The 23,518-nt window shown below is 35.5% G+C and overlaps 1 protein-coding gene across 1 annotated transcript in view; it reads right to left on the reverse strand.

Annotated features, from left to right (window-relative positions):
- Positions 1-3,957: 3,957 nt before the first annotated feature.
- Dnaaf6 (dynein axonemal assembly factor 6) overlaps positions 3,958-23,518 on the reverse strand; it is a 48,164-nt gene continuing 28,603 nt past the window's right edge. The window contains exons 6-7 of the mRNA XM_074062536.1: positions 14,239-14,324; positions 3,958-4,778 (exon numbers count right to left, since the gene is read on the reverse strand). Coding sequence (XP_073918637.1) covers positions 4,649-4,778; positions 14,239-14,324 — 216 coding nt within the window. The 3' untranslated portion in view covers positions 3,958-4,648. The remainder of the gene's footprint in view (positions 4,779-14,238; positions 14,325-23,518) is intronic.

Here is a 23,518-nt window from a genome sequence, read left to right on the forward strand (position 1 = left end):
ACTGTGTCTCAAAAATCCAGAAAAAATGAACAACACAATATATTGATAAAAAACACACAGCCGAACAGCAAGATATAACAATTCTAAGCCTGTCTGTACCTAAAAATCTAGCTTCAAAATATATATAAAAAAGAAACTGACAAATCTATAATCAGTGGTAAATTTTAATATATATCTCCATGTTGAAAAAGCAGTCCAAAAATGGACAAGAAGGTAGAATATTTGAACTACATAATTTAAAAAAGTACTTGAATCGACACATATAGAATTCTATATTCGACAATTGCAGAATAGTCATTCTTTGAAAACACACATAAATTGGGTATACTTTCCAGTAATCCAAGTACTTGGTGGCTGACACAAGAGGAACAAGAGTTTGAAGCCAGCCTCGGGGACATAATGAGTTCCAGGCCAGCCCGATGCACAGTGAGACCCTGTCTTAAAATAAGAACAAAATGCACATAAATCACATATCACATTCTTTAATGAGAATGCAATAAAATTAGAATTCAAGAACAAAATAATTAAAAACAATGAGAAAGGGGGTTATAAAATCACTGTGCAATATCAACCCATCTGGGAAAAATCTATGGGATACACTGGAGAAAACACACTGGGGGAGAGGCACCAATCTTTCATGTAATTTCTAGTTCTCCTTTATTTTCAGAGTGTTTTCTTTATTTTTAAAGTTTCCTGCTTGCAGCATGTCATCATATATTTTTTCTAATTAGAAAAAACCAGCAAATTTTATTTAGGAAAACACATCAAATAGTAACTTGGCTGAGCAATTCCAATAGCCTTCCTACTGTTCTTCTTCCCCCATTCTTGCCTCCTAATACAGTCTTTTCCCCTAAGCACTGAGCATAAAATCCCAATTCCTAACCTCAACCTACAAGATTCTACATGACCTTGTTCCAGGCTACATTTCCAACCTTACCACCAGTCACATTCCCCCAGGTTCACTCTACTCCAGCCACACTGGCTCTCATTTCCTTGAGATTACCTAGCTCTTTCCATCCTGGGTCACCATATTGGCTACTCCTTGCACTTAGAAGCCTTACTGCTCTCCTTGGAGAGTCTCCAAGACCTCTTTACCTACTCCTAGGTATTTTGCATTTATTAGCTGAAATATTAAATCCTTAGAGAAGCCTTTTCTGCTCCACTTCCTCAGACTAGATTTGGCTCCTCTGGTAGATGTTCTCAAAGCACCAATTGTTTTTCTTGTGAATAATAATAGCAGTAATAATCCTGTGAATTAGCTTAAAAACAAAATAACAATATAACCACTGTAGTTTTTACTTGTAAGGCCAAGGACAGTGAAGTAGGATGATTTCTAGATGGGTATAAATTACTGGATCACATTTCATTGTTCTTGAAATTGTTGCATTATATAATTGATAACAGTATAACATAACTAAAGCCCAATTCGAGTTGGCCTGATTATGCTCTATCTTCTCTTCCAGGGACAACTTGTACACATTCAGTCAGATTGATTCAGTCTAATTCAGTAATTAGAGCTTTGTAATTAGGGCTAGTATATAGGAAAAAAATGACGCATTTTCCATTGACTCACTGTTGCTCTCTAGAGAAGAAAAATATTGGTTATTGCTTACACTTGCCCCAGAGTTACACTTCAAGTTGCAATCTTAAATTCTTAAAACACATCCTTTTAAAAAATGCTGAGAAAGCAAAGTAGGACACTTTTTTGGTCCTATAGCATCACAGACTGAAATTCACAGACACTAGCTTCCTTTTGGTTATTACCACACTCAATTCTTGTCCCCCCCAGACGAAAATCATAATTATTTAAATGTCAAATCCTCTTAGCTTAGTGTTTTAATAAAATCACTCTTTCTAAATTCTCAGTATACTCCTATTTGATCAAGTCACAAACTAGATGTCTGGTAGTTTATTTTTTTTTTCAAAGTTTGGGGACACCTCTTCAGCAGGCCACATGATCTCCACCAGGAGACTTGGGTATGTATTGCCTTGCAGATCTGTGTAAGTGAGACCACCCATAGCCACATTAGAGATCCTTAGTTGGGATAGCCATGAAAGCATAATTTCCTTTGTCTAGTGTAAGTAGGTTTAGAAGGCAAGATCATCACCAGAATACAAAGACAGGTCATTACACTGAAGAGGATATTTTTCATACCTTAATGTCTAAAAAATTTGCCTTGCTAAGGTTTGAATATTTTGGGAATCATAACCCATTTTGTCTTTCTTTTTTTCCATTTTGGAATGAAATTTATTCTGCTTCTATACCAATGTAGTTTTTTTTTTTTTATTTTTCTTTTATTATTCATATGTGCATACAAGGATTGGTTCATTTCTCCCCACTGCCCCCACCCCCTCCCTTACCACCCACACCGCCCCCTCCCTCTCCCCCCCCCTCAATACCCAGCAGAAACTATTTTGCCCTTATTTCTAATTTTGTTGTAGAGAGAGTATAAGCAATAATAGGAAGGAACAAGGGTTTTTGCTGGTTGAGATAAGGATAGCTATACAGGGCATTGACTCACATTGATTTCCTGTGCGTGGGTGTTACCTTCTAGGTTAATTCTTTTTGATCTAACCTTTTCTCTAGTACCTGTTCCCCTTTTCCTATTGGCCTCAGTTGCTTTAAGGTATCTGCTTTAGTTTCTCTGCGTTAAGGGCAACAAATGCTAGCTAGTTTTTTAGGTGTCTTACCTATCCTCATCCCTCCCTTGTGTGCTCTCGCTTTTATCATGTGCTCTGGTAGTTTATATATATAATTAACTCTAGAAAATATCTTCTTTAGTATTTATTCACTTAATAGTTAACATAGAAGTAATGAACATATTTTAGTTGCTTACCTTTTTTCAAAAGTTACTTCCCATTAACTTCATAGTTCACAATGATGAGGTCAAGTCACAGCAACATTAAAATATAATTTATCCATAAATAATTATGAATTAAACTTATACAATAGTGCAAAAGAGGCAGAGGACATTCACACAATTCACAAAAATAGGCATGTCCAATTAAGAAGATAGGAAACAAAAGAGAATAGGATCTGTAAATATGTTGTGCTTTAAAAATATTTCCTTTAAATTTTATGCAGCCATGAAGAAGAATGAAATGTTATCATTCGCTGGTAAATGGATGGAATTGGAGAACATCATTCTGAGTGAGGTTAGCCTGGCCCAAAAGACCAAAAATTGTATGTTCTCCCTCATATGCGGACATTAGATCAAGGGCAAACACAACAAGGGGATTGAACTTTGATCACAAGATGAAAGCGAGTGCACACAAGGGAGATGTGAGGATAGGTAAAAAAAATTAGCTAGCATTTGTTGCCCTCAACACAGAGAAACTAAAGCAGATACCTTAAAAGCAACTGAGGCCAATAGGAGAAGGGGACCAGGAACTAGAGAAAATGTTAGATCAAAAAGAATTAACCTAGAAGGTAACACAAACGCACAGGAAATTAATGTGAGTCAACTCCCTGTATAGCTATCCTTATCTCAACCAGCAAAAACCCTTGTTCGTTCCTATTATTGCTTATACTCTCTCTTCAACAAAATTAGAGATAAGGGCAAAATAGTTTCTGCTGGGTATCAAGGGGGTGGGGGGAGAGGGAGGGGGCGGTGTGGGTGGTAAGGGAGGGGGTGGGGGCGGGGGGAGAAATGACCCAAGCATTGTATGCACATATGAATAATAAAACAATAAAAATTAAAAAAAATATATTTTCTTTAAATGTCAAGGATTTCAATTGATTGAATATAAACATTTATAGTATCCCAAAGGCATTGCTAATGATTATTAGTACAGATAAAGAATTTTTTGGTGCTGGGGATTGAACCCAGGACTTAACACATGCTAAGGCCATGCTTGACCACTGAGCTATACTCCCCAGCCCAAGAAAAAAAATTGAATTCAATTTATGTATTTAAAATTTTTATTAGCATAAATTAAGTGTACAAAGGAGTTTCATTGTGATATACACATACATACATATCTTATGCTTTGAAATTCACCCCATCTATAATCCTCCAAGAAAAGTACTTTTACACCTAACTAAATCGAAGCATTGAAAGTCTGACTGAGGAAGTCAAATAATACTGTGTGCTCAAGAGTATCACTTATATCAAGTAAACATGTGGCTGGTATGATGTGTCAAATTATTTTAAATCCTTTGTTATTTGTATGTTCTAGAACAATATTGAAAACCTAGACAGAGAAAATTCAGTTCTGATCAAATCAATGAAAAGGCAACCAAATACATTTTTCTGCTGATTATAATGACCAATTTCTATGCAACCGATTGTATCGTAGTATAATTAATTGGCTTACGTTCTTCAGACTGATTTAAGTGGACCATCTATTTCATGGTCATATTTCAGTTATGTAATTGATCATATAGTAATCTAATTTGTCACCCAGTAAATATTCTGTTCAGCTATCACTGTACAAATAAGATAGCTCATTACTATGAGACAGCAATATTTCCTAATAGAGTAATATAAATGACTGTAAATGATCAGAATATCACAAAAATTGAATTTGGGCCCTTTCTAAAATATGTAAGAAAAAGAGTATATAGAAAATATTAACCAACTTTTCAATTTTTAAAATAATTGTTATCAGTGCAATTGTAACACATTTTCTCCTTACTCATTCAGTTTCAGAAGAAATTAAGAAAATCAAACTCTCTCTGCATAGGTGCAGTGACTTCAAGTGTCTTCGTCTCTAGCATATAGGATGCTTTTGCGCTGCTGCATTCTACAGGCTGGGGAAAGTTTACCAAAAGCTTTCTAAATAAAAGAAAATAAAGCAAAACTAAATTAAATTAAAACCTATAATTAGCTTCCTAAAAGTAATGTATCACTTTCAATAAGGCAATAGAAAGTCACATATACCACCAGAATGTCTGGACCCTTCAACCCTCTCCCAAAATTTAGGCAATATAAATACTCGATCAAAAATGTGCCTATATAATGCAGATCTTATAAAAGTTTGGGGCCTTAAATATCCAAACAGTTGTTTCGACTCACTCACTTTTTAAAAAAAATTGACCTCATTTGCATTGTATAAACATAGTTGCAGTCTATGCTTATATGCATAGAAACAGATTCATGAGACTTTAAGTTTGTTGGACAGATCTGTTGCCAATCATATTTGTGTGTAGCTGGCATGTGGCTGACTGGAACAAATTTGAAAATTGGAATGGTTCTATAACACTTTTACTAACCCAGCTTTAGGCTGAGTCTCTACTATAGGTGTAGTTTTGGAAAATCAGGCCTGGAATGATTTCAATACCCGATCAATGAAAGTGTTTCTCACTGCTTGCTTTTGATTCTTTGTACCACACATTGACAAAAATTCCCTGAGATAGATTGCTGGGTTTATTTTGCGGTTTATGGGTCCATTGCTGGATAGTTGTATGTGTTAGATGCATTGCTGCTATGAGAAATCCATAACTCTGTCACAGAGGCATGGATCTGAATTATGCATAGGGTCAGCACATGCTGGTATCTAAAGAAAATTCAATGCATGAAACACCTGTTACCTCCTCTTTTCAGTAGAGAAGGCCTGAGTGTCTCTACAAAAGGTGGACAGGAAAACTCTTTTAGATCCAAATCAATAAAGGAATCTGATATTTTTTAGGGGTCCTTCTTGGGTACTTGAATAGAGAACTAGTATTTGAAAACAAAACCCTTGAAAATCATTTCCCTCTTTATTCATTTGCCAAGATCTAAGTTCCGGGGATGGAGATGTGGCTCAAGTGGTAGAGTGCCTGCCTGACAAGAAGAAGGCCCTGAGTTCAAACCCCATATTGCAAAAATAAAAAAGTATTTATTACCCTTTTCTAAAACCCAAAGGAGAATTTTTGCATGACTCTAGTTTCATTTCAGATGGGGTATGAGAGACAGTTTTCTCCATTTTAAGGCAAAGTATTTTAATTCAGCTTATAATGTTTAGCCTCTCAAAAAAAGTAAGTACAAAATCAATTTAAAGCTGTTTCCACTATAGGTTGTACAAGAGTTAGATTTGCTCCATCCCTTCTTCTATAAATGATAATATATTCACTTTAAAAAGAAAGCAAAGTTTAGTGCAGTAGCTTCATTGCACTAAAAGACAACTATAAATCAGCTGAAGGAGTTCCAATGATAATGTGCACTTCTCTGTCCAGAAAGAAATAAATTCAAGAGACAGTGGCCACTGGAATGATCCATCTCTCTTCACATTTCTGTCTAGGCCTGAGTAGTATGGCTTTGCATAGTAAAATTTTGAACAATAGTTGTGTAACTTAATTAGGCTCTTATGAGAAGGGATGTATTTTTATCTAGTCTGTTGTACTGCATGATATCTGTACAGAGATTTATATTTAAATAAAATGGAAATTCGGCAAATACTTATCCATGAAAAATTCATTGAAGGATAGGACTATATCTTATCTTGGTCTTTCCCTACTGTCTAGCAGGCTACAAATGTTTGTTGAATGAATAAAAAAATGAAAGAAAAGCAAATATTTGGGTCACCACAAAAACGGCATTTGAATAACTACCATAGTTTAGTTCTATAAAATAAAAACAAACATTTAAAACCAATTCCTCTGCCTTTACATTAGTAATATACTTTTTTTTTTAAAGAAGTTACAGTTTAGGCAGTAATCAAATGCTCACTCAGTGTTAATTTTCATTATAAATTATTTACATGCAAACAACAATATATGAAAGTCAACTTCAACCCTAGGATACTCTACCCAACAAAACTATCATTCAAAATAGATAGAGTAATAAAAGTCTTCCACTATAAACAGAAACTGAAACAATATATGACCACCAAGCCACCACTACAAAAGATTCTTCAAGGAATTCTGTACACAGAAAATGAAAGCAAACAAAACCATGAGAGGACAGGCAACACCAAACCACAGGAGAAGAAAAGACAAGGAATCAGACAGTAACATTAATTCAGCTGTACACAATCAAACCTTCAAACAACAAAAACAACTAAATTACAGGAATCACCACATACTTATCAATATTAACACTGAATGTTAACAAACTTAACTCCCCCATCAAAACACACCCTCTGGCAAACTGTATTAAAAAGGAAGATCCAACAATCTGTTGTTTACAGGAGACCCACCTCATTGACAGAAACAAGCACTGGCTTAGGGTGAAAGGCTAGAAGAAGATTTACCAAGCCAATGGTCCCCCAAAACAGGCAGGAGTAGCAATACATATTTTGGACAAAGTAGACTTCAAACTTACATTGGTCAAACAAGATAAAAAAGAACACTCCAAACTAATAAAAGGGAAAATACACCAAAAGGAAATAACAATTATCACCCTATATGCAACCAACATCAATGTACCCAATTTCATCAAACATACTCTGAAGGACCTAAAAGCATATATAGACTCTAACACAGTGGTAGTGGGAGACTTTAATACGCCCCTATCACCAATAGATAGGTCATCCAAACAAAAAAATCAATAAAGAAATTCTAGAACTAAATCACACCATACATCAAATGGACCTAGCTGATGTCTACAGAATATTTCATCCAACTTCTGCACAATATACATTCTTCTCAGCAGCTCGTGGAACCTTCTCCAAAATTGATCATATCTTAGGGCACAAAGCAAGCCTCAGCAAATATAAGAAAATAGAAATAATCCAATGCATTCTATCTGACCACAACGCCTTAAAACTAGAACTCAACAACAAAAACAACAGTAAAAAACATGCAAACAGTTGGAAGCTGAACAACACACTGCTCAATGATCAATGGGTCATTGATGAAATAAAAGAGGAAATTAAAAGGTTCCTGGAAGTAAATGAGAATGAAAACATGACCTACCGGAACCTATGGGACACAGCAAAGGCAGTCCTAAGAGGAAAGTTTATAGCCATGAGTGCATATATTAAAAAGGACAGAAAGATCTCAAATCAGCGACCTAACGCTACATCTCAAACTCCTAGAAAAACAAGAACAAGCAAAACTCAAAACAAACAGAAGGAGAGAAATAATAAAAATAAGGGCTGAAATGAATGAAATAGAAACAACAACAACAAAAACATACAAAGAATCAATGAAACAAAAAGTGGTGCTTTGAAAAAATAAACAAGACTGATAGACCCCTGGCAAACCTGACTAAAATGAGGAGAGAAAAAACCCAAATCAGTAAAATCAGAAATGCAAAATGCAAAAAAAAAAAAAGGTGTTAGTTAAACAACTAACACCACGGAAAGCCAGGGAATCATCAGAGACTACTTTGAGAAACTATATTCCAATAAATTTGAAAATCTTGAAGAAATGAACAAATTTCTAGATACTTATGACCACTCAAAATTGAATCAAGAGGATATTAATCACCTGAATAGATCTACAACACAAAATGAAACTGAAGCAGCAATAAAGACTCTCCCAAAAAAGGAAAGTCCAGGACCTGATGGATTCTCAGCTGAATTCTATCAGACCTTTAAAGGAGAGCTAATACCAACTCTCCTTAAACTCTTCCACAAAATATAAAGGGAAGGAACACTGCCTAACTCATTTTATGAAGCCAGCATTACACTCATCCCAAAACCAGAAAAAGACACCTCTAAAAAGGAGAACTATAGGCCAATCTCCTTAATGAACATCGATGCAAAAATCCTCAACAAAATAATGGCAAACCAAATCCAACAACATATCAGAAAGATCATTCACCACGATCGAGTTGGCTTCATCTCAGGGATGCAGGTATGGTTCAACATACACAAATTTAAAAATGTAATACAGCACATTAATAGAAACAAAGACAAAAACCACTTTAATCATCTCAATAGATGCAGAAAAAGCCTTTGGTAAGGTCCAACACCACTTCATGATAAAAGCTCTAAGAAAACTAGGAATAGAAGGAATGTACCTCAACATTGTAAAGGCAACATATGACAAACCTATAGCCAACATCATACTTAATGGAGAAAAACTGAAACCATTTCCCCTAAAATCAGGAATGAGACAAGGGTACCCACTATTCCCACTCCTATTCAACATAGTACTGGAATTTCTAGCCAGAGCAATTAGGCAAGAAGAAGAAATAAAAGGAATACAAATAGGTAAAGAAACTGTCAAAATATCCCTATTTGCAGATGACAGGATCCTATATCTTAAAGACCCAAAAAAACTCTACCCAAAAACTCCTAGACACCATAAATGGCTATATGAAGGTGGCAGGACACCTAAAAAATTAGCTAGCATTTGTTGCCCTTAACGCAGAGAAATTAAAGCAGATACCTTAAAAGCAACTGAGGCCAATAGGAAAAGGGGAGCAGGAACTAGAGAAAAGGTTAGATCAAAAAGAATTAACCTAGAAGTTAACACACACGCACAGGAAATTAATGTGTCAATTCCCTGTATAGCTATCCTTATCTCAACCAGCAAAAACCCTTGTTCCTTCCTATTATGGCTTATACTCTCTCTACAACAAAATTAGAGATAAGGGCAAAATAGTTTCTGCTGGGTATTGAGGGGGTAGTGGGGAGAGGGAGGGGGCAGAGTGGGTGGTAAGGGAGGGGGTGGGGGCAGGGGGGAGAAATGACCCAAGCCTTGTATGCACATATGAATAATAAAATAATAAAAAAATCAACTTACAAAAATCATTAGATTTTCTATATACCAACAATGAACAAATTGAGAAAGAACATATGGAAACAATTCCATTTACAATAGCCTCAAAAAATCAAATACCTAGGAGTAAACTTAACAAAGGATGTGAATGATCTCTACAAGGAGAACTACAAACCCCTGAAGAAAAAGAACGAGAAAGACTACAGAAAGTGGAAAGATCTCCCGTGCTCATGGATTGGTAGAATCAACATAGTAAAAATGGCTATACTACCAAAAGCAATCTACATGTTTAATGCAATTCCCATCAAAATCCCAATGACATTCATCACAGAGAATGAAAAATCTACCTTAAAGTTCATTTGGAAATACAAGAGACCGTGAATAGCCAAGGCAATACTCAGCAAAAAGAGCAATGCTGGAGGTAACACAATACCCGACTTCAAACTATATTACAAAGCAATAGCAATAAAAACAGCATGGTACTGGCACAAAAACAGACATGAAGACCAGTGGAACAGAATAGAGGACCCGGATATGAATCCACACAGTTATACCCACCTTATTTTTGACAAAGGTGCCAAAGACATATGATGGAGAAAAGACAGCCTCTTCAACAAACGTTGCTGGGGAAAGTGATTATCTGACTGCAAAAAACTGAAACTAGATCCATGTTTATCAACCTGTACTAGTATCAACTCAAAATGGATCAAGGACCTTAATATCAGACCCGAAACTCTGAAGTTAGTATAGGAAAGAGCAGGGAATACTCTAGAAGTAATAGGTATAGGCAAGGACTTCCTCAATAGAACCCAAGCAGCTCAGCAACTAAGAGAAAGGATGGACAAATGGGACTACATAAAATTAAAAAGCTTCTGCACAACAAAAGAAATGGTCTCTAAACAGAACAGACCACCCACAGATTGGGAGAAAACATTTGCCAGCTATACATCAGACAAAGGACTGATAACCAGAATATACAGGGAGCTCAAAAAATTAAACTCTCCCAAAACCAATGAACCAATAAAGAAATGGGCAAGTGAACTAAACAGAACTTTCTCTAAAGAAGAAATTCAAATGGCCAAAAAACACATGAAAAAATGCTCACCATCTCTGGCCATAAAGGAAATACAAATCAAAACCACACTAAGATTCCACCTCACCCGTTAGAATAGCTATCTTCAAATCACCACCAACAACAGGTGTTGGTGAGGATGTGGGGAAAAAGGAAACCTTGTACACTGCTGGTGGGAATTCAAGGTAGTGCAACTACTCTGGAAAACAATATGGAGGCTTCTTTAAAAACTAAACATAGATCTGCCATATGACCTAGCAATCCCACTCCTAGGGATATACCCAAAGGATTGTGACTCAGGATACTCCAGAGACACCTGCACACCCATGTTTATTGCAGCGCTATTCACGATAACCAAGTCATGGAAACAGCCAAGATGCCCCACTACTGATGAATGGATTAAGAAAATGTGGTATTTATACACAATGGAATTTTACTCAGCCATGAAGAAGAATGAAATCTTATCATTCGTAAGTAAATGGATAGAACTGGAGAACATCATCCTAAGCAAGGTTGCCAGGCTCAGAAGACCAAAAATTGGATGTGGACTTTAGATCTAGGGCAAAGGCAGTAATGTTGTTGGACTTGGGTCACACGCTAAGGGGAGAGCACATGCCATACGGGAGGAATGGAGATAGGTAGGAAACGCAAAGCTTGAAAGTGTTTGATGTCCTCACTGCAGAGGAACTAATACAGTAACCTTAAAGTGACAGAGGTCAATACCGGAAGGTGACTGGGAAGTAGTGAAGAGGTCAGGTAGAGATGAATCAGTTCCAGTTGTAATACACTTGTGCATGGAAGCAATGCTAGGAATCTCCTTGTATAGCTAACCTTATCACAACTAGCAAAAACGCTTTGTCTTTCTTATTATTGCTTATGTCGTTTCTTCAACAGAACTGGAGAAAAGGGCAGAACAGGTTCTGCCTGGAAGCAAGGGGGGTGGGGGGAGAGGGAGGAAGTAGGGGGCAGGGCGGGGAGAAATGACCCAAACAATGTATGTACATATGAATATATGACTAAAGAGAAAAAAAACCCAAAATATGAAAGTAAAAACAAAAATTATCAATATGCTTGGCTCAAATTTAGAGAGTTACATGTTTATATTAAAGAGTTTAATTTAATGTTTCTTACAAAATACTTGAATAAAGGACAACCTTGTTCTGTTTATAGGCACATAATGCAGTTTTAATTTTATGTAGTTAGCAAAATTATTTGGTTTACATATCTGGATTAAAAACAGACATGGCCTTTTTAAGGTTTCCTGCAGGAGACATAACTATTCTCAAAGAGATTGCAGAAATAGCTACTATCTGCAATTCAGCTATTCTATTTAGAAAACTTTTTTAGGTATTGGGGTCTTTGAACATCAGTGATTTCTCAATTAATCTGAATTAAAGGAACATAGCAAAGGCGTGAATAATCTAAAGTGACACTCAACCAAAATTAGCTTTTACTTGTCTCTATTTGGGGGTTTTATTAACACCTTAATGTATTCATTTATGATATTCCAAAAATTCACCTAGAAAAGTAATGAAATCTCATGTAAAGAAAAAAGTCAGGAGATTCTAGAAAATTATCCCATTTGCCCCATATTTTCTCCTTTCTATCTACTTCATGTTGGGAATCTTCATGTCAAAACAAACAACTGAAAAAATAAAAAAATTAATAAATCTTTCATTTATTTTAATTAAGTAATGCTAAATATTGGGGTTTTAACGGTAATTCTAATGCAACTGACTATTGTTTGAAACCACTAGTTAATTCAGCTAAAATAAATCAACATGTTCTGCCTTTAAATACAAGAACAGAGTGTCCTCTGAAATCTTTGTGGATAAAGATAGTGTTATAGAATGTCAAAGTTAGAAACTAAAGAAAATAGGTGTGACTATCAGTAAACTCGAAATCAGAACATATTTCTGATAACACAATTACAGAAAACAACATTGCTTTGAACATGCTTTAAGTAGCATGTTCAAATATTTAGGAAAAGTGATAAAAGTCCTTAATTCTATCTTCTGTCTTCTATCTTAAGTTTTTTTAATAGATAGTACCTCTCTGCATTGAGTATTTAATATGCAGATCCTGTATGTGTAATGCTCTTCATTTGTGCATATCATTTATATAATTTAATATATAAGTACAGTATTCAAATGATCTAGTCTAGCCCACGCTGTATGTGGAAAAGTATCTCTGTTAAGCCTTTCATTTAGTGAGTTCTGATAGATATCTGGAATGACAGCATAGCTACAGCAGCTGCCTAAAGATTGATGGAGACAGTGAGAACTGCCAGGGAAACGGAAATTAACTCCATGGTGTGTAGATATGTGTGTGCTTTTAGCAAGCAGACAAATACCATGAAAGACTGACTGTTCATTTAACCAACTTTCCTTGCAAAGGTTATAGGGAAGAGTAAATGCAGGTATAAAATACAATGAAATGGGTACAAAACTCCTTGAAGTGAATGGTAAGACAAGTGAGTATAATTTTTGTAACATGAGAATTTTTTTATGGCAAGAAGATATTTTTGAGATGATCAAATATTTGAAGAAAATATTTGGTGTATATTCATTTACAAGTTATTTGGGTTAAATTCATCTACTACAGACATAATGAATAAGTTGTTTACGTACATAGTAGTCTTTGGTAAGAGGGATCTACTTTTTATCTTCTTGAAGCCCTAAGTTCAACAAAAGGGATTGTGGGTACTGACAATAGAAGGAAGAAAATGTGCCAGCAACTTCTGATTCCCAAACCCAGTTTGAAATGTTCATATCCTGAGAAAGGGCCACTGCAATCAAATGATGCATGCTCACTGCTATCCATCCATATGAAAAATAAACAAAGCAGTGAGATATTTAGATATTTTCTCTAACACATACCAGGTTCCATCAATTCCCTTATAAAGAGTTACTTTTAAGAGATAGGACTGGTTTATTCATGTGTCAAGAGAATCATTTTGTAATCAGAATGTTCCTGTGTTATATAAGGAACATGGTTTGAACCTGTGTGATAGGAAGACACAGGTCTTGAGAATATAAAAATATTTAATGGAATTATCTCATCATCTGTATTATTTTTGTATCCATACAACCTGAGAATCTAGTAATAAATTAGCTGTTTGAATTTTTGTTTTAAGCAATTGATGACAAGATTTTTTTGTTTATTTTTTTAGATGAAAACTTAAATTTTATCTTAGAGCCCCCTAACATCCAAAAAGTTCACAGATATTGTTTGTTTTTATGCCATCATTGTATAAAAATTCAATGCAAGACTTACAACTTAAGGGTTTTTTGCTTCTAGCTACTTTTTCCTGACACATAAATTGTAGCTGAACACCAAGGATTATGTTTTATAGGTGTAATCACACTTTAAATGTATAGGTGCAAAATAGAAAAAATCTAGCTATTCTGAAACATACTTACTTTTTATATTATGTAGACCAGATATTTGAGTGATTAACTGAAATTTCACTTTTCTTAGGACTTTAGGATTGATGCAAAATAGCTGTGTACATTTTAAAAAAGAATATTGACTAAAGACTCATTACATTATTCTGATTCTATGTTTTACTCACTTATTAGGAGTACGAAGATCAAGGAACATTTCTTGGATATCAATTTGAATTTCAGAAGGGTTTGTATCAGGCAGTTTAATTTTTACCTGAGATAAAATGAGAATAAAAGTATTATTACCTTAGAGAACAGTTAATATGAAAGTGTAAGAACATATAAGGAAGAGAGAAGTAATATTTAAGTGCCAACTATGTACCAGGTCTGAGCCCTTTCCTTTTTTCAATCTTGAGAAGCAGGGATTATTAGCCCTATTTTACAGATGGAGAAATAGAGTTTAGTGAGTGGTTCAAGGGCAACTGCCTGTAACTTGACTAAGGTTTATCACTCCAGAGCTACATAGAAACACTGGGGTTACTTGAATTGTGACCTTCATTGTCTGAGATGCACTGCTAGAGCTGGTGGAGACCTTTGATCACCTTTATATCAGTGGGCAGTTTTTATCAAAAAATGTTTTATCATGTTAAATGTGGGCTGGTGGTGCCATCTTGTAGTCTCCTGGTAAAAACTCCCATACCACATTTCTGAAGGAGGTGTAGAAATGCAGAAAATTTGTGAGCAAAACAAAAGAGAAGTAATAATGTTATCTACACCTCTCCAAAAGGACAAGTTACTGATACCCGAGAGCACTGAAAATATGTGCTCAAAATAGAGCATGTTCATAAATGTTTTTCTGTTCAAAGCAGCACTATTCACAACAGCCAAAGGATGTAAACAACCCAAATATGCATCAACTGATGAATGGATAAACACAAGGTAGTACACCAATACTAAGGAATGTTATTCAGCCATAAAAAGAACAAAGTACTGTTTGTTGATGAACCCTGAAAACATTATGCTAAGTAAAAGAAACCATGCATAGAAAGTGAATTTTATAGGATTCCATTTATATGAAATGTCCACAATAGACAAATCCACAAAGACAGAAAATAAATTGGAGGTTGTCGGGAACTGGAAGGATGATGAAAGTGGGAATGACTTATTCAGTGGTTATGGGGTTTCCCTTCAGGTTGATGAAAATGTTCTAGAATTAGGTATTGGTGATGGTTGGACAATACTGTGAGTATACTAAATGCATAAATGCTTAATGTGTATTTAATCACAACAAAATTTCATCTAATTTATATTCATTCTCTTTTTATGAAAGTTGAAATATATGATATACATACATATATATGAAATGATATGGCATATGATTTTTATTAAAAAAGAGACAAAGAAAATGCAACTTAAGGGTCAGGTAAATTTTGAAGCCTTCCCTAAAATGAACTAGAAGTCTTAAAATATTGGATATTTGGAGATTTCATGGCTGGAATAGCCAGGATGAAAGCAAGTTATGAGTGAAACACGTATCAAATAATTAATAGGACAAATTGGAATTCCTCATAAAAAGTTCAAAGTAGGCAGTAGTGTTTTTGCAAAATAAGGTAAGCAAATATACCTTATACAATATATGCTTGTGAGTTATTTTACCTTGTTAAATCTATATTTAAACTATTCATAAATAGAATTGTAGAAGTGCTACTATGAAAATGCTTTCTATAGTTAGTATTTTCATTAAACACCTTCTAACTTATATTTCAAAAATTCAGATCTTCATAATTGAAGATGCTTTAAGTGAAAGAAACACATTTCTCAAAAAGGCAGCTATATGCCATGGTGTGGTGGCTCACTCCTGTAATCCTAGCTACTCATGAGGCAGAAAGCAGGAGGATTGAGGTTTGAAGCCAGTCTGGGCAAATAGTTTATGAGATACTATCATGAAAATACCCAACACAAAAAAAAAAAGGCTGGAGAAGTGACTTAAGTGGTAGAGCCTAACAAGTGTGAAGCCCTGAGTTCAAACCCCAATATCGCAAAAAAAAAAAAAAAGGCAGCTATAGGTGTTCTTACTGAAATAAGCATTTTATTCGACAAAAACTCCCACTTTAACTGTAATAACACTGAGAATGGATAGTTAAACTGAGATGGTCTTTAATATCACATGTTGACTCATGTCACCTGGATCAAGGGATATAAATATTTGTTTCTTTGCTCTGAAAAGTTTAGATTTTTCAAGGTAAAATATTATTTCCCCAGTATTGAAATGCCTATCAAGGAAGGAAAAGAAGGATAACTGATGTGAAATTTAGATAAAATTTTTAGGTAGATCTTCAATGTGGTTATTAAAATAATTTGTGGTTCTAGTGAAAGGCTATTCAGGGAAAAAACTCATTAATTTTTCCTCTTAAGGAAGTTAAAAATTGTATGCTAAAGTGGCTTCAAAGGAGGAATAGGAGAAGGGACAGATTATGTCAAATGGTGCACATTAATATCTCAGAAGATAGAAGACTCCATGAAGGACTTAACATAAAAAACCCTCTTAAGCTGGTTGCTAGTGGCTCATGCCTGCAATCCTAGCTACTCAGGAGGCAGAGATCAGGAGGATCACAGTTCAAAGTCAGCCTGGTCAAAGAGTTCATGAGATCCTATCTTGAAAATACCCCTCACAAAAAGGGCTGGTGGAGTGGCTCAAGGTGAAGGCCCTGAGTTCAAGCCCCAGTACCACACACACACACACACACACACACACACAAAACCCCTCTTAAAACATAAATCAGACTTGTTTAGTAACTGATACTTTCAATGAATACCTGGAAAATTGACGTGACTATCAATCTGATTGTGCTTAAATTCTAACTTGTTAAACATTAGTAAATAGAATGCAACTGACCAAAACAATTAAAAGGATTTATGCTGAATTCATTTAAAAGAATGAAATAAATTATTTTGGTGGTTCTGGTGTTTGAATCCAGGCTCTTGAGCTTGCTAGGCTTATTTATTGAGACAGGGGTCTCACTAACTTTTTGCACAGGCTGACCTTGGACTACAATTCTCCAGAGTTCCACCTTCTAAGCAGCTGGAATTCGAGGCATGTGCCACCATGCCCAGCTTGAAAGTTTTTGTTTGTTTGTTCATCTTCTTCTGATGCTGGAGATCGAACCCAGGGCCTTGCACTAATGTTCTACCACTGAGCTATATTTCTGTCCAAAGAATGTATTATTTTAACAAGTAAACTAAGGAAAGCTACAAAAAAATTAATAATGGGGATACGTTTTGGGGAGCTCAACCTTTGGGGTCAGACTTGGGTTTAGATTTAAGTTCTGTTACTTGTTAGTTATTTATTGCTTGTCAGTTATCTATTGTTGCATAACCAATTGCCCCAGCTCCAATTTATGGCTCAAAATAGCAATGGACATTTATTATTTCGCACATTTTCTTTAGATCAGAAATTTCGAAGTGGCTTGGCTAGGAGGTTCTAGCTCAGAGTATATGATGAGGTTGTAGCCATGATATTGGCTGGGGCTTCAGACATCTGAAGGTTTCACTGGGGTCAGAGGATCTGTAGCTAAGTCAGCTCAGTCACATGGCTGTTGGTAGAGGCCTCAGGTATTCACCACATTGACTCCTCCATAGGGTTGCTGGAGTGCCTTATGACTCTAGAGCTGTCTTCTCCCCAGAATGAACAATCCAAAAGACCAAGGCAGAAATGAAGCCTTTTAAAAAGGCAGCCTCAGAAACCATACCCTTTAATTTTGTAGTATCTTCTTGGTTATATGGGTCAAGCCTATCCAATATAGGAGGGAACTATACCAAGGGAAGAAAACCAAGAGGTAAGAATCATTGGAGACCATCAAGCTAGCCACCACAGTACCCATCACTAACTTTAGTTCAAGCATCTGCCTTTTGGCCTGCTCAATAAAAAGTTAACAGGATAAAGGTGCACTACTTTAAGATTTATAAAATCTCTTCTTTCCACATTCAGCTTGTTTTCATGCAAGTAGTCAAAAACTATAGGTTTGGAGCTGGTGGAGTGGCACAAGTGGTAGAGTACCTATCTAGCAAGCATGAGGCCCTGAGTACCACAAAAAAAAAAGAAAGAAAGAAAAGAAAAAACCTACAAGTTTAATCTCTTTCTGCTAACTTACTTTGAGGCTTTCCCTGAAAGAGGCAAAGGTAGGTCAAAGTGCTTACAAATTAGTTTCATAGGCCTTCATTTATTCTTCTTTGTGTGTTATAATAGAGCTGTCTTGAGGGGGTCATTATTGTGGGATTATAATTTTGAACTTTAAATCTCTTCTTTTCCTTGTTCTTATGAGAAATTTATATAACAAGATGATTCCTGAAAGGTCATAGAATCTGTAAGTGATTAATAAGGCTTCCCAGCTTCTCAGCTAAGTGTATATGGTATTATTACAATATATTTGAAAATCAACTTGAGAAATCCCAGTAACAGGTGTACCCTGGGTTATCCATTCTAGGTTTCCTCTTGAACTATCACTTTGTCATTACCAGAAGAGAAGAGTAATTTTAAAATATCTTATTTGTAACTTGGCTGGCCTACACTATTTACTGAATCTGTGAAACTTAACATGGCTGACACTTTGGAATATATCTAAATTAATATATCGGTTATGGGTAATGTAAAAATATTTCCATTTGTCAGAAATAGAAAAAAACATGTGATACACATTCTTAGAAAGAATGTGTTTGAAACTAAAAACATTTGTCAAGAGGCAAGGATTGGGAGGATCACTTTCAAGGCCAGTTCAGGCAAAAAGTTAGCAAGATCCTGTATCAGCAAATAACCTGGGTGTGGTGGTGTGCTCCTGTATTCCAGACACTTGGGAGACCTAGGATACAGGATCAGATCAGGGTCTGAGGCCAGCCCCAGGCAAGAAATATGCAAGGACCTATCTGAAATATAACCAAAGCAAAAAGGGGTAGAGCACCAGCCTAGCAAGTTGGAGGCCCTGACATCATACCCCAATATGGCCAAAAAACCCCAAACAAATTAACAAAACAAACAAAAAAACACAGAGAGAGAGAGAAAGAAAGTAAACACACAAGGATATTATTTTGAGTAGGTTTCATTTTGAATCATGTCAATTATTTAATTTCCCATTGTTTAACTATGGAAACATGAGATTTTTTTTCCACTGCAGCCATACTAAGTATTTTATAAAAACTTATAAGCAATGATGATCTGTAGAAAAATGAAAAAAATTAGAGGCGATAGATCTCTACTTTGAAATTCTATAAATACTTACTTTCAAAAATAAATATATAGAAATATGTATTCTCCAAAACTATGGCACAAAACCAATACGTTGTCTTTTAAAATAATGAATAAGCTTTCTATAATGTTATCACTTTTAAACATTCTAACATTATATTGCCATGCTTGCCTTTTTTTTTTTTTTAGTGTATCTTAAAAGCATGACTCCTCTCCTGTCACAGGAGTCAGGATAAGCTCAGCTCATTCTGGAGTAAGACTGCTCATCTGCAAGCCTCCATATCTCTATGGGTACCCACTCTCAACCCCAAAGACTCAGAGCCTCACTACCACTATCTATCTTGAAGCCCATCAGATCTAAATTCATTATAATTTTATCACTATTTGTCAATAACCATAAGAAGTCTCAGACTCCCTAGTCATTCCTTATACCTAATAATTATCATATGAATCTCCCTATCTCCTATTCTTTTTTTATTGTTGTGCTAGGTGGGGTACATTGCGGCATTTACAAATGTTCTTACAATATGTTGAATATATCATACTTGAATTCACCCCCTCCATCATTCTCCTTTATCACCCCTACCATTCCAGGAATAGTTTCAACAGGTATCATTTTTCCATTTACATACATGTGTACACAGTATTTGCACCATATTCACCCTCCCATGCCCTTTCCCCATCTCCCCCACCCCTTCCACTGGTACCAACCCCCCCACCCAGGCAGGACCTGTTCCATCCTCCTATTCTTCGATTTTATAAATGAAAAAAAATTGACATTTTTGTTTGTTTAAGATAACTACATTTACACACACACACACACACACACACACACACACACACACACATCATATAACCCAAATTGGTTCATTGCCTCTGTTTTTCTTCTTTCTACCTTAGTCCCCTTTTTATGGTAGCTTCAATAGGTTTAAAAATTCTATATTCATTCTTGTATAGAGACTATGTTAACCATATTCATCTTCTTAACTTCCTTCTTTTATACCCCCCTTATATGTGACCTCCCCTTAGCATGACCAGTTTTTCATAATACTGCTGTATTACATTAGGTCTATATTCCACATATGAGAGAAAACATGCAGCTTTTGGCTTTCTGGACCTGGCTACCTTCACTTAAGATGATGTTCTCCAGTTCCATCCATTTACCTGCAAATGACAAAATATCATTCTTTGTGGTTGAATAAAATTCCATTATAGATAAATACTACATTTTCTTAATCCATTCATCAGTAGTGGGTTATCTTGGCTGTTTCCATACCTTAGTTATTGTGAATAATGCTGCAATAAACCTGGGTTTGCAGGTGCCTTTATTGTAACCTGAATTACATTCCTTTGGCTATACCCCAGGAATGGAATTGCTGGATCATATGGCAGTTGTATTTTTAGATTTTTTGAGGAGCCTCAACACTGTTTTCCATAGTGGTTGTACTAATTTACATTCCCACCAGCAGTGTATGAGGGTTCCTTTTTCCCCACATCCTCGCCAACATTTGTTGTTGTTTATGTTCTTGATGATAGCCATTCTAAGAGGAGTGAGGTGGAATCTTAATGTGGTTTTGATTTGCATTTCCTTTATGGCCAGGGATGGTAAACATTTCTTCATGTGTTTTTTGGACATTTGGACTTTTTCCTTTGGAAAAGCTCTGTTTGTTCATTTGCCCATTTCTTCTTTGGGTCATTGATTTTTGCGGGGGAGTTTAGTTTTTTGAGCTCCCTGTATATTAATCCCTTATCAATCGTATAGCTGGCAAAGTTTACTCCCATTCTGTGGACTACCTCTTCAATCTGGTAACCATTTCTCTTGTTGTGTAGAAGCTTTTTAATTTCATGTAGTTCCATTTGTCAATCTTTTCTCTTAGTTGCTGAGCTATTTGAGTTCTATTTAGGAAGTCATTGCCTATGCCTATTAATTTCAATGTATTCTTTCCTGCACCAGCTTCAAAGTTTCAGGTCTTACATTAAGGTCCTTAATCAACTTTTAGTTCATATTTGTATAAGGTGAAAGATATGGATCTAGTTTCAGTTTCAGTTTTCTGCATGCAGATAACCAGTTTTCCCAGCAACATTTGTTGAAGAGGCTGTCTTTTCTTCATTATATGTTTTGGCACCTTTGTCAAAAATCAGGTGGGTATAGCTGGGTGGATTCATATCTGGGTTTTCTATTCTGTTCCACTGGGTTTCATATCTGTTTTGTGTCAGTACTATGCTGTTTTTATTGCTATGGCTCTATAGAATAGTTTGAAGTTGGGTCTTGTGATACCTCCGGCGTGGCTCTTTTTGCTCAGTATTGCCTTGGCTATTTGCAGTTTTTTTGTGCTTCCAGATGAACTTTAGGGTTGATTTTTCAATCTCTGTGATGAATATCATTGAACTTTTGATGGTAATTGCATTGAACATGCAGATTGCTTTTGGTAATATAGCCATTTTCACAATATTGATTCTACCAATCCATGGGCATGAGAGATCTTTCCATCTTTTGTAGTCTTCTTCAATGGTTTATAGTTTTCCTTGTAGAGATCTTTCACATACTTTGTTAAGTTTATTCCTTGGTATTTTTTGAGGCTATTGTAAATAGAATGATTTTCCTATATTCTTTCTCAGTCTGTTCACTGTTGGTGTATAGAAGGCTACTGATTTTTGTAAATTGATTTTGTATCCTGCTACTTTGCTGAAGCTGTTTAAGGTATCTAGGAGTTTTTTGGTGGAGTTTTTCAGGTCTTTTAGGTATTAGGTCATGTCATCTGCAAATAGGGATAGTTTGACTACTTCTTTACCTATTTGTATTCCTTTTATTTCTTTTTCCTGTCTTACTGCTCTGGATAGGAATTCCAAGACTATGTTGAATAAGAGTGGAGAGAGTGGACACCCTTGTCTCATTCCTGACTGTAGAGGAAATGGTTTCAGTTTTTCCCTATTTAGTATGATGCTGACTATAGGCTTGTCATATATAGCCTTTATTATGTTGAGATACGTTCCTTCTATTCCTAGTTTCATCAGAGCCTTTATCATGAAAGGATGCTGAATTTTGTCAAAGGTTTTTTCTGCCCCTATTGAGATAATTATATGATCTTTGTCTTTGGTTCTGTTAATATGCTGTATTATCATATCCCCTATTCTGTCTCCATTTCTTACCCTTTATCACACTACTGAAACTCTTCTTTTAGGTCCTTTGGAACACATGATACATCATCCCTTATTGCTTATCTCTTTGAATATTCTGATACTTTGGTCTAATTGTAATCTGGGTGTCTCCTGATGACATTGCTTCTGCTCACAGTCTTCTCAGTTGGTGCATGATTTTTTTTCTACCATCTCACTGCCTGTCCTTTCCCTTTCACAAAAAAGTACAGCAAGAGGACTATAGTTAACAATATCACACTGTAAAATGAAAATGTTCTGAGTAGACTTAGGCACTTCTTAGCAGAGATACAAAAGGTAACTATGAAATGATGGGTGTGTCAATTTTAGTAATCATATTACTATGTATAGGTATATAAACATCATATTGTATATACCTTAAATATATATAATTTTAAAGTCTTATGTCCTCACACTATGCTACCCTTCCTCATAGAATTATCTACCAGTTTCTGGGACTCTCCTAATTTCCCTTAGAATAGTTCTTTATTCCCTATTAATATTTTAGTATCACCTCCTGTCTTAAATCTTAGTGACTTAAATATTCACTTAGATAATCTTTCTACTATCTAAATCTCATTTCCTCATCTCCTTTAAGACTTTTCTTAAATATTGCCTTGTCAGTGAGGCCTTTCCTAACTACACTACTTAAAACTGCAGCTGCCACCAACTTTAGTACTTTCTATCACTTTTCCTCACTTCTTTCTCATAACGGCATATTTTTCTTTCAAATGTACAATAAAATTCATTATTTATTTTATTTAACTTTCTCACTAGAAGGTATGCCCTGTGAGAGCAGTGATATTTGTGGTTTTTATGGCGTCTAAAATGCTTATACTACTACCTGGCACAGGGTAGGCACTCAACAAGTATTTGTTGAGTAAATGAATGAATGAATGCAAGTGAAGTTCACTGTTACAAAATTTGTTACTATAACTTACTAGTAGATTAAAGTAAAAGACCATAAGGTCTCCATAAATGTTAAAAAAGTATTCTATCACTGGATGCCGGTGGCTCATGCATGTAATCCTAGCTACCTAGGAGACAGAGATCAGGAGGTTCAGGGTTTGAAA

The sequence above is a fragment of the Castor canadensis genome, chromosome X (assembly GCF_047511655.1).
Source record: "Castor canadensis chromosome X, mCasCan1.hap1v2, whole genome shotgun sequence".
NCBI lineage: Eukaryota > Metazoa > Chordata > Mammalia > Rodentia > Castoridae > Castor > Castor canadensis.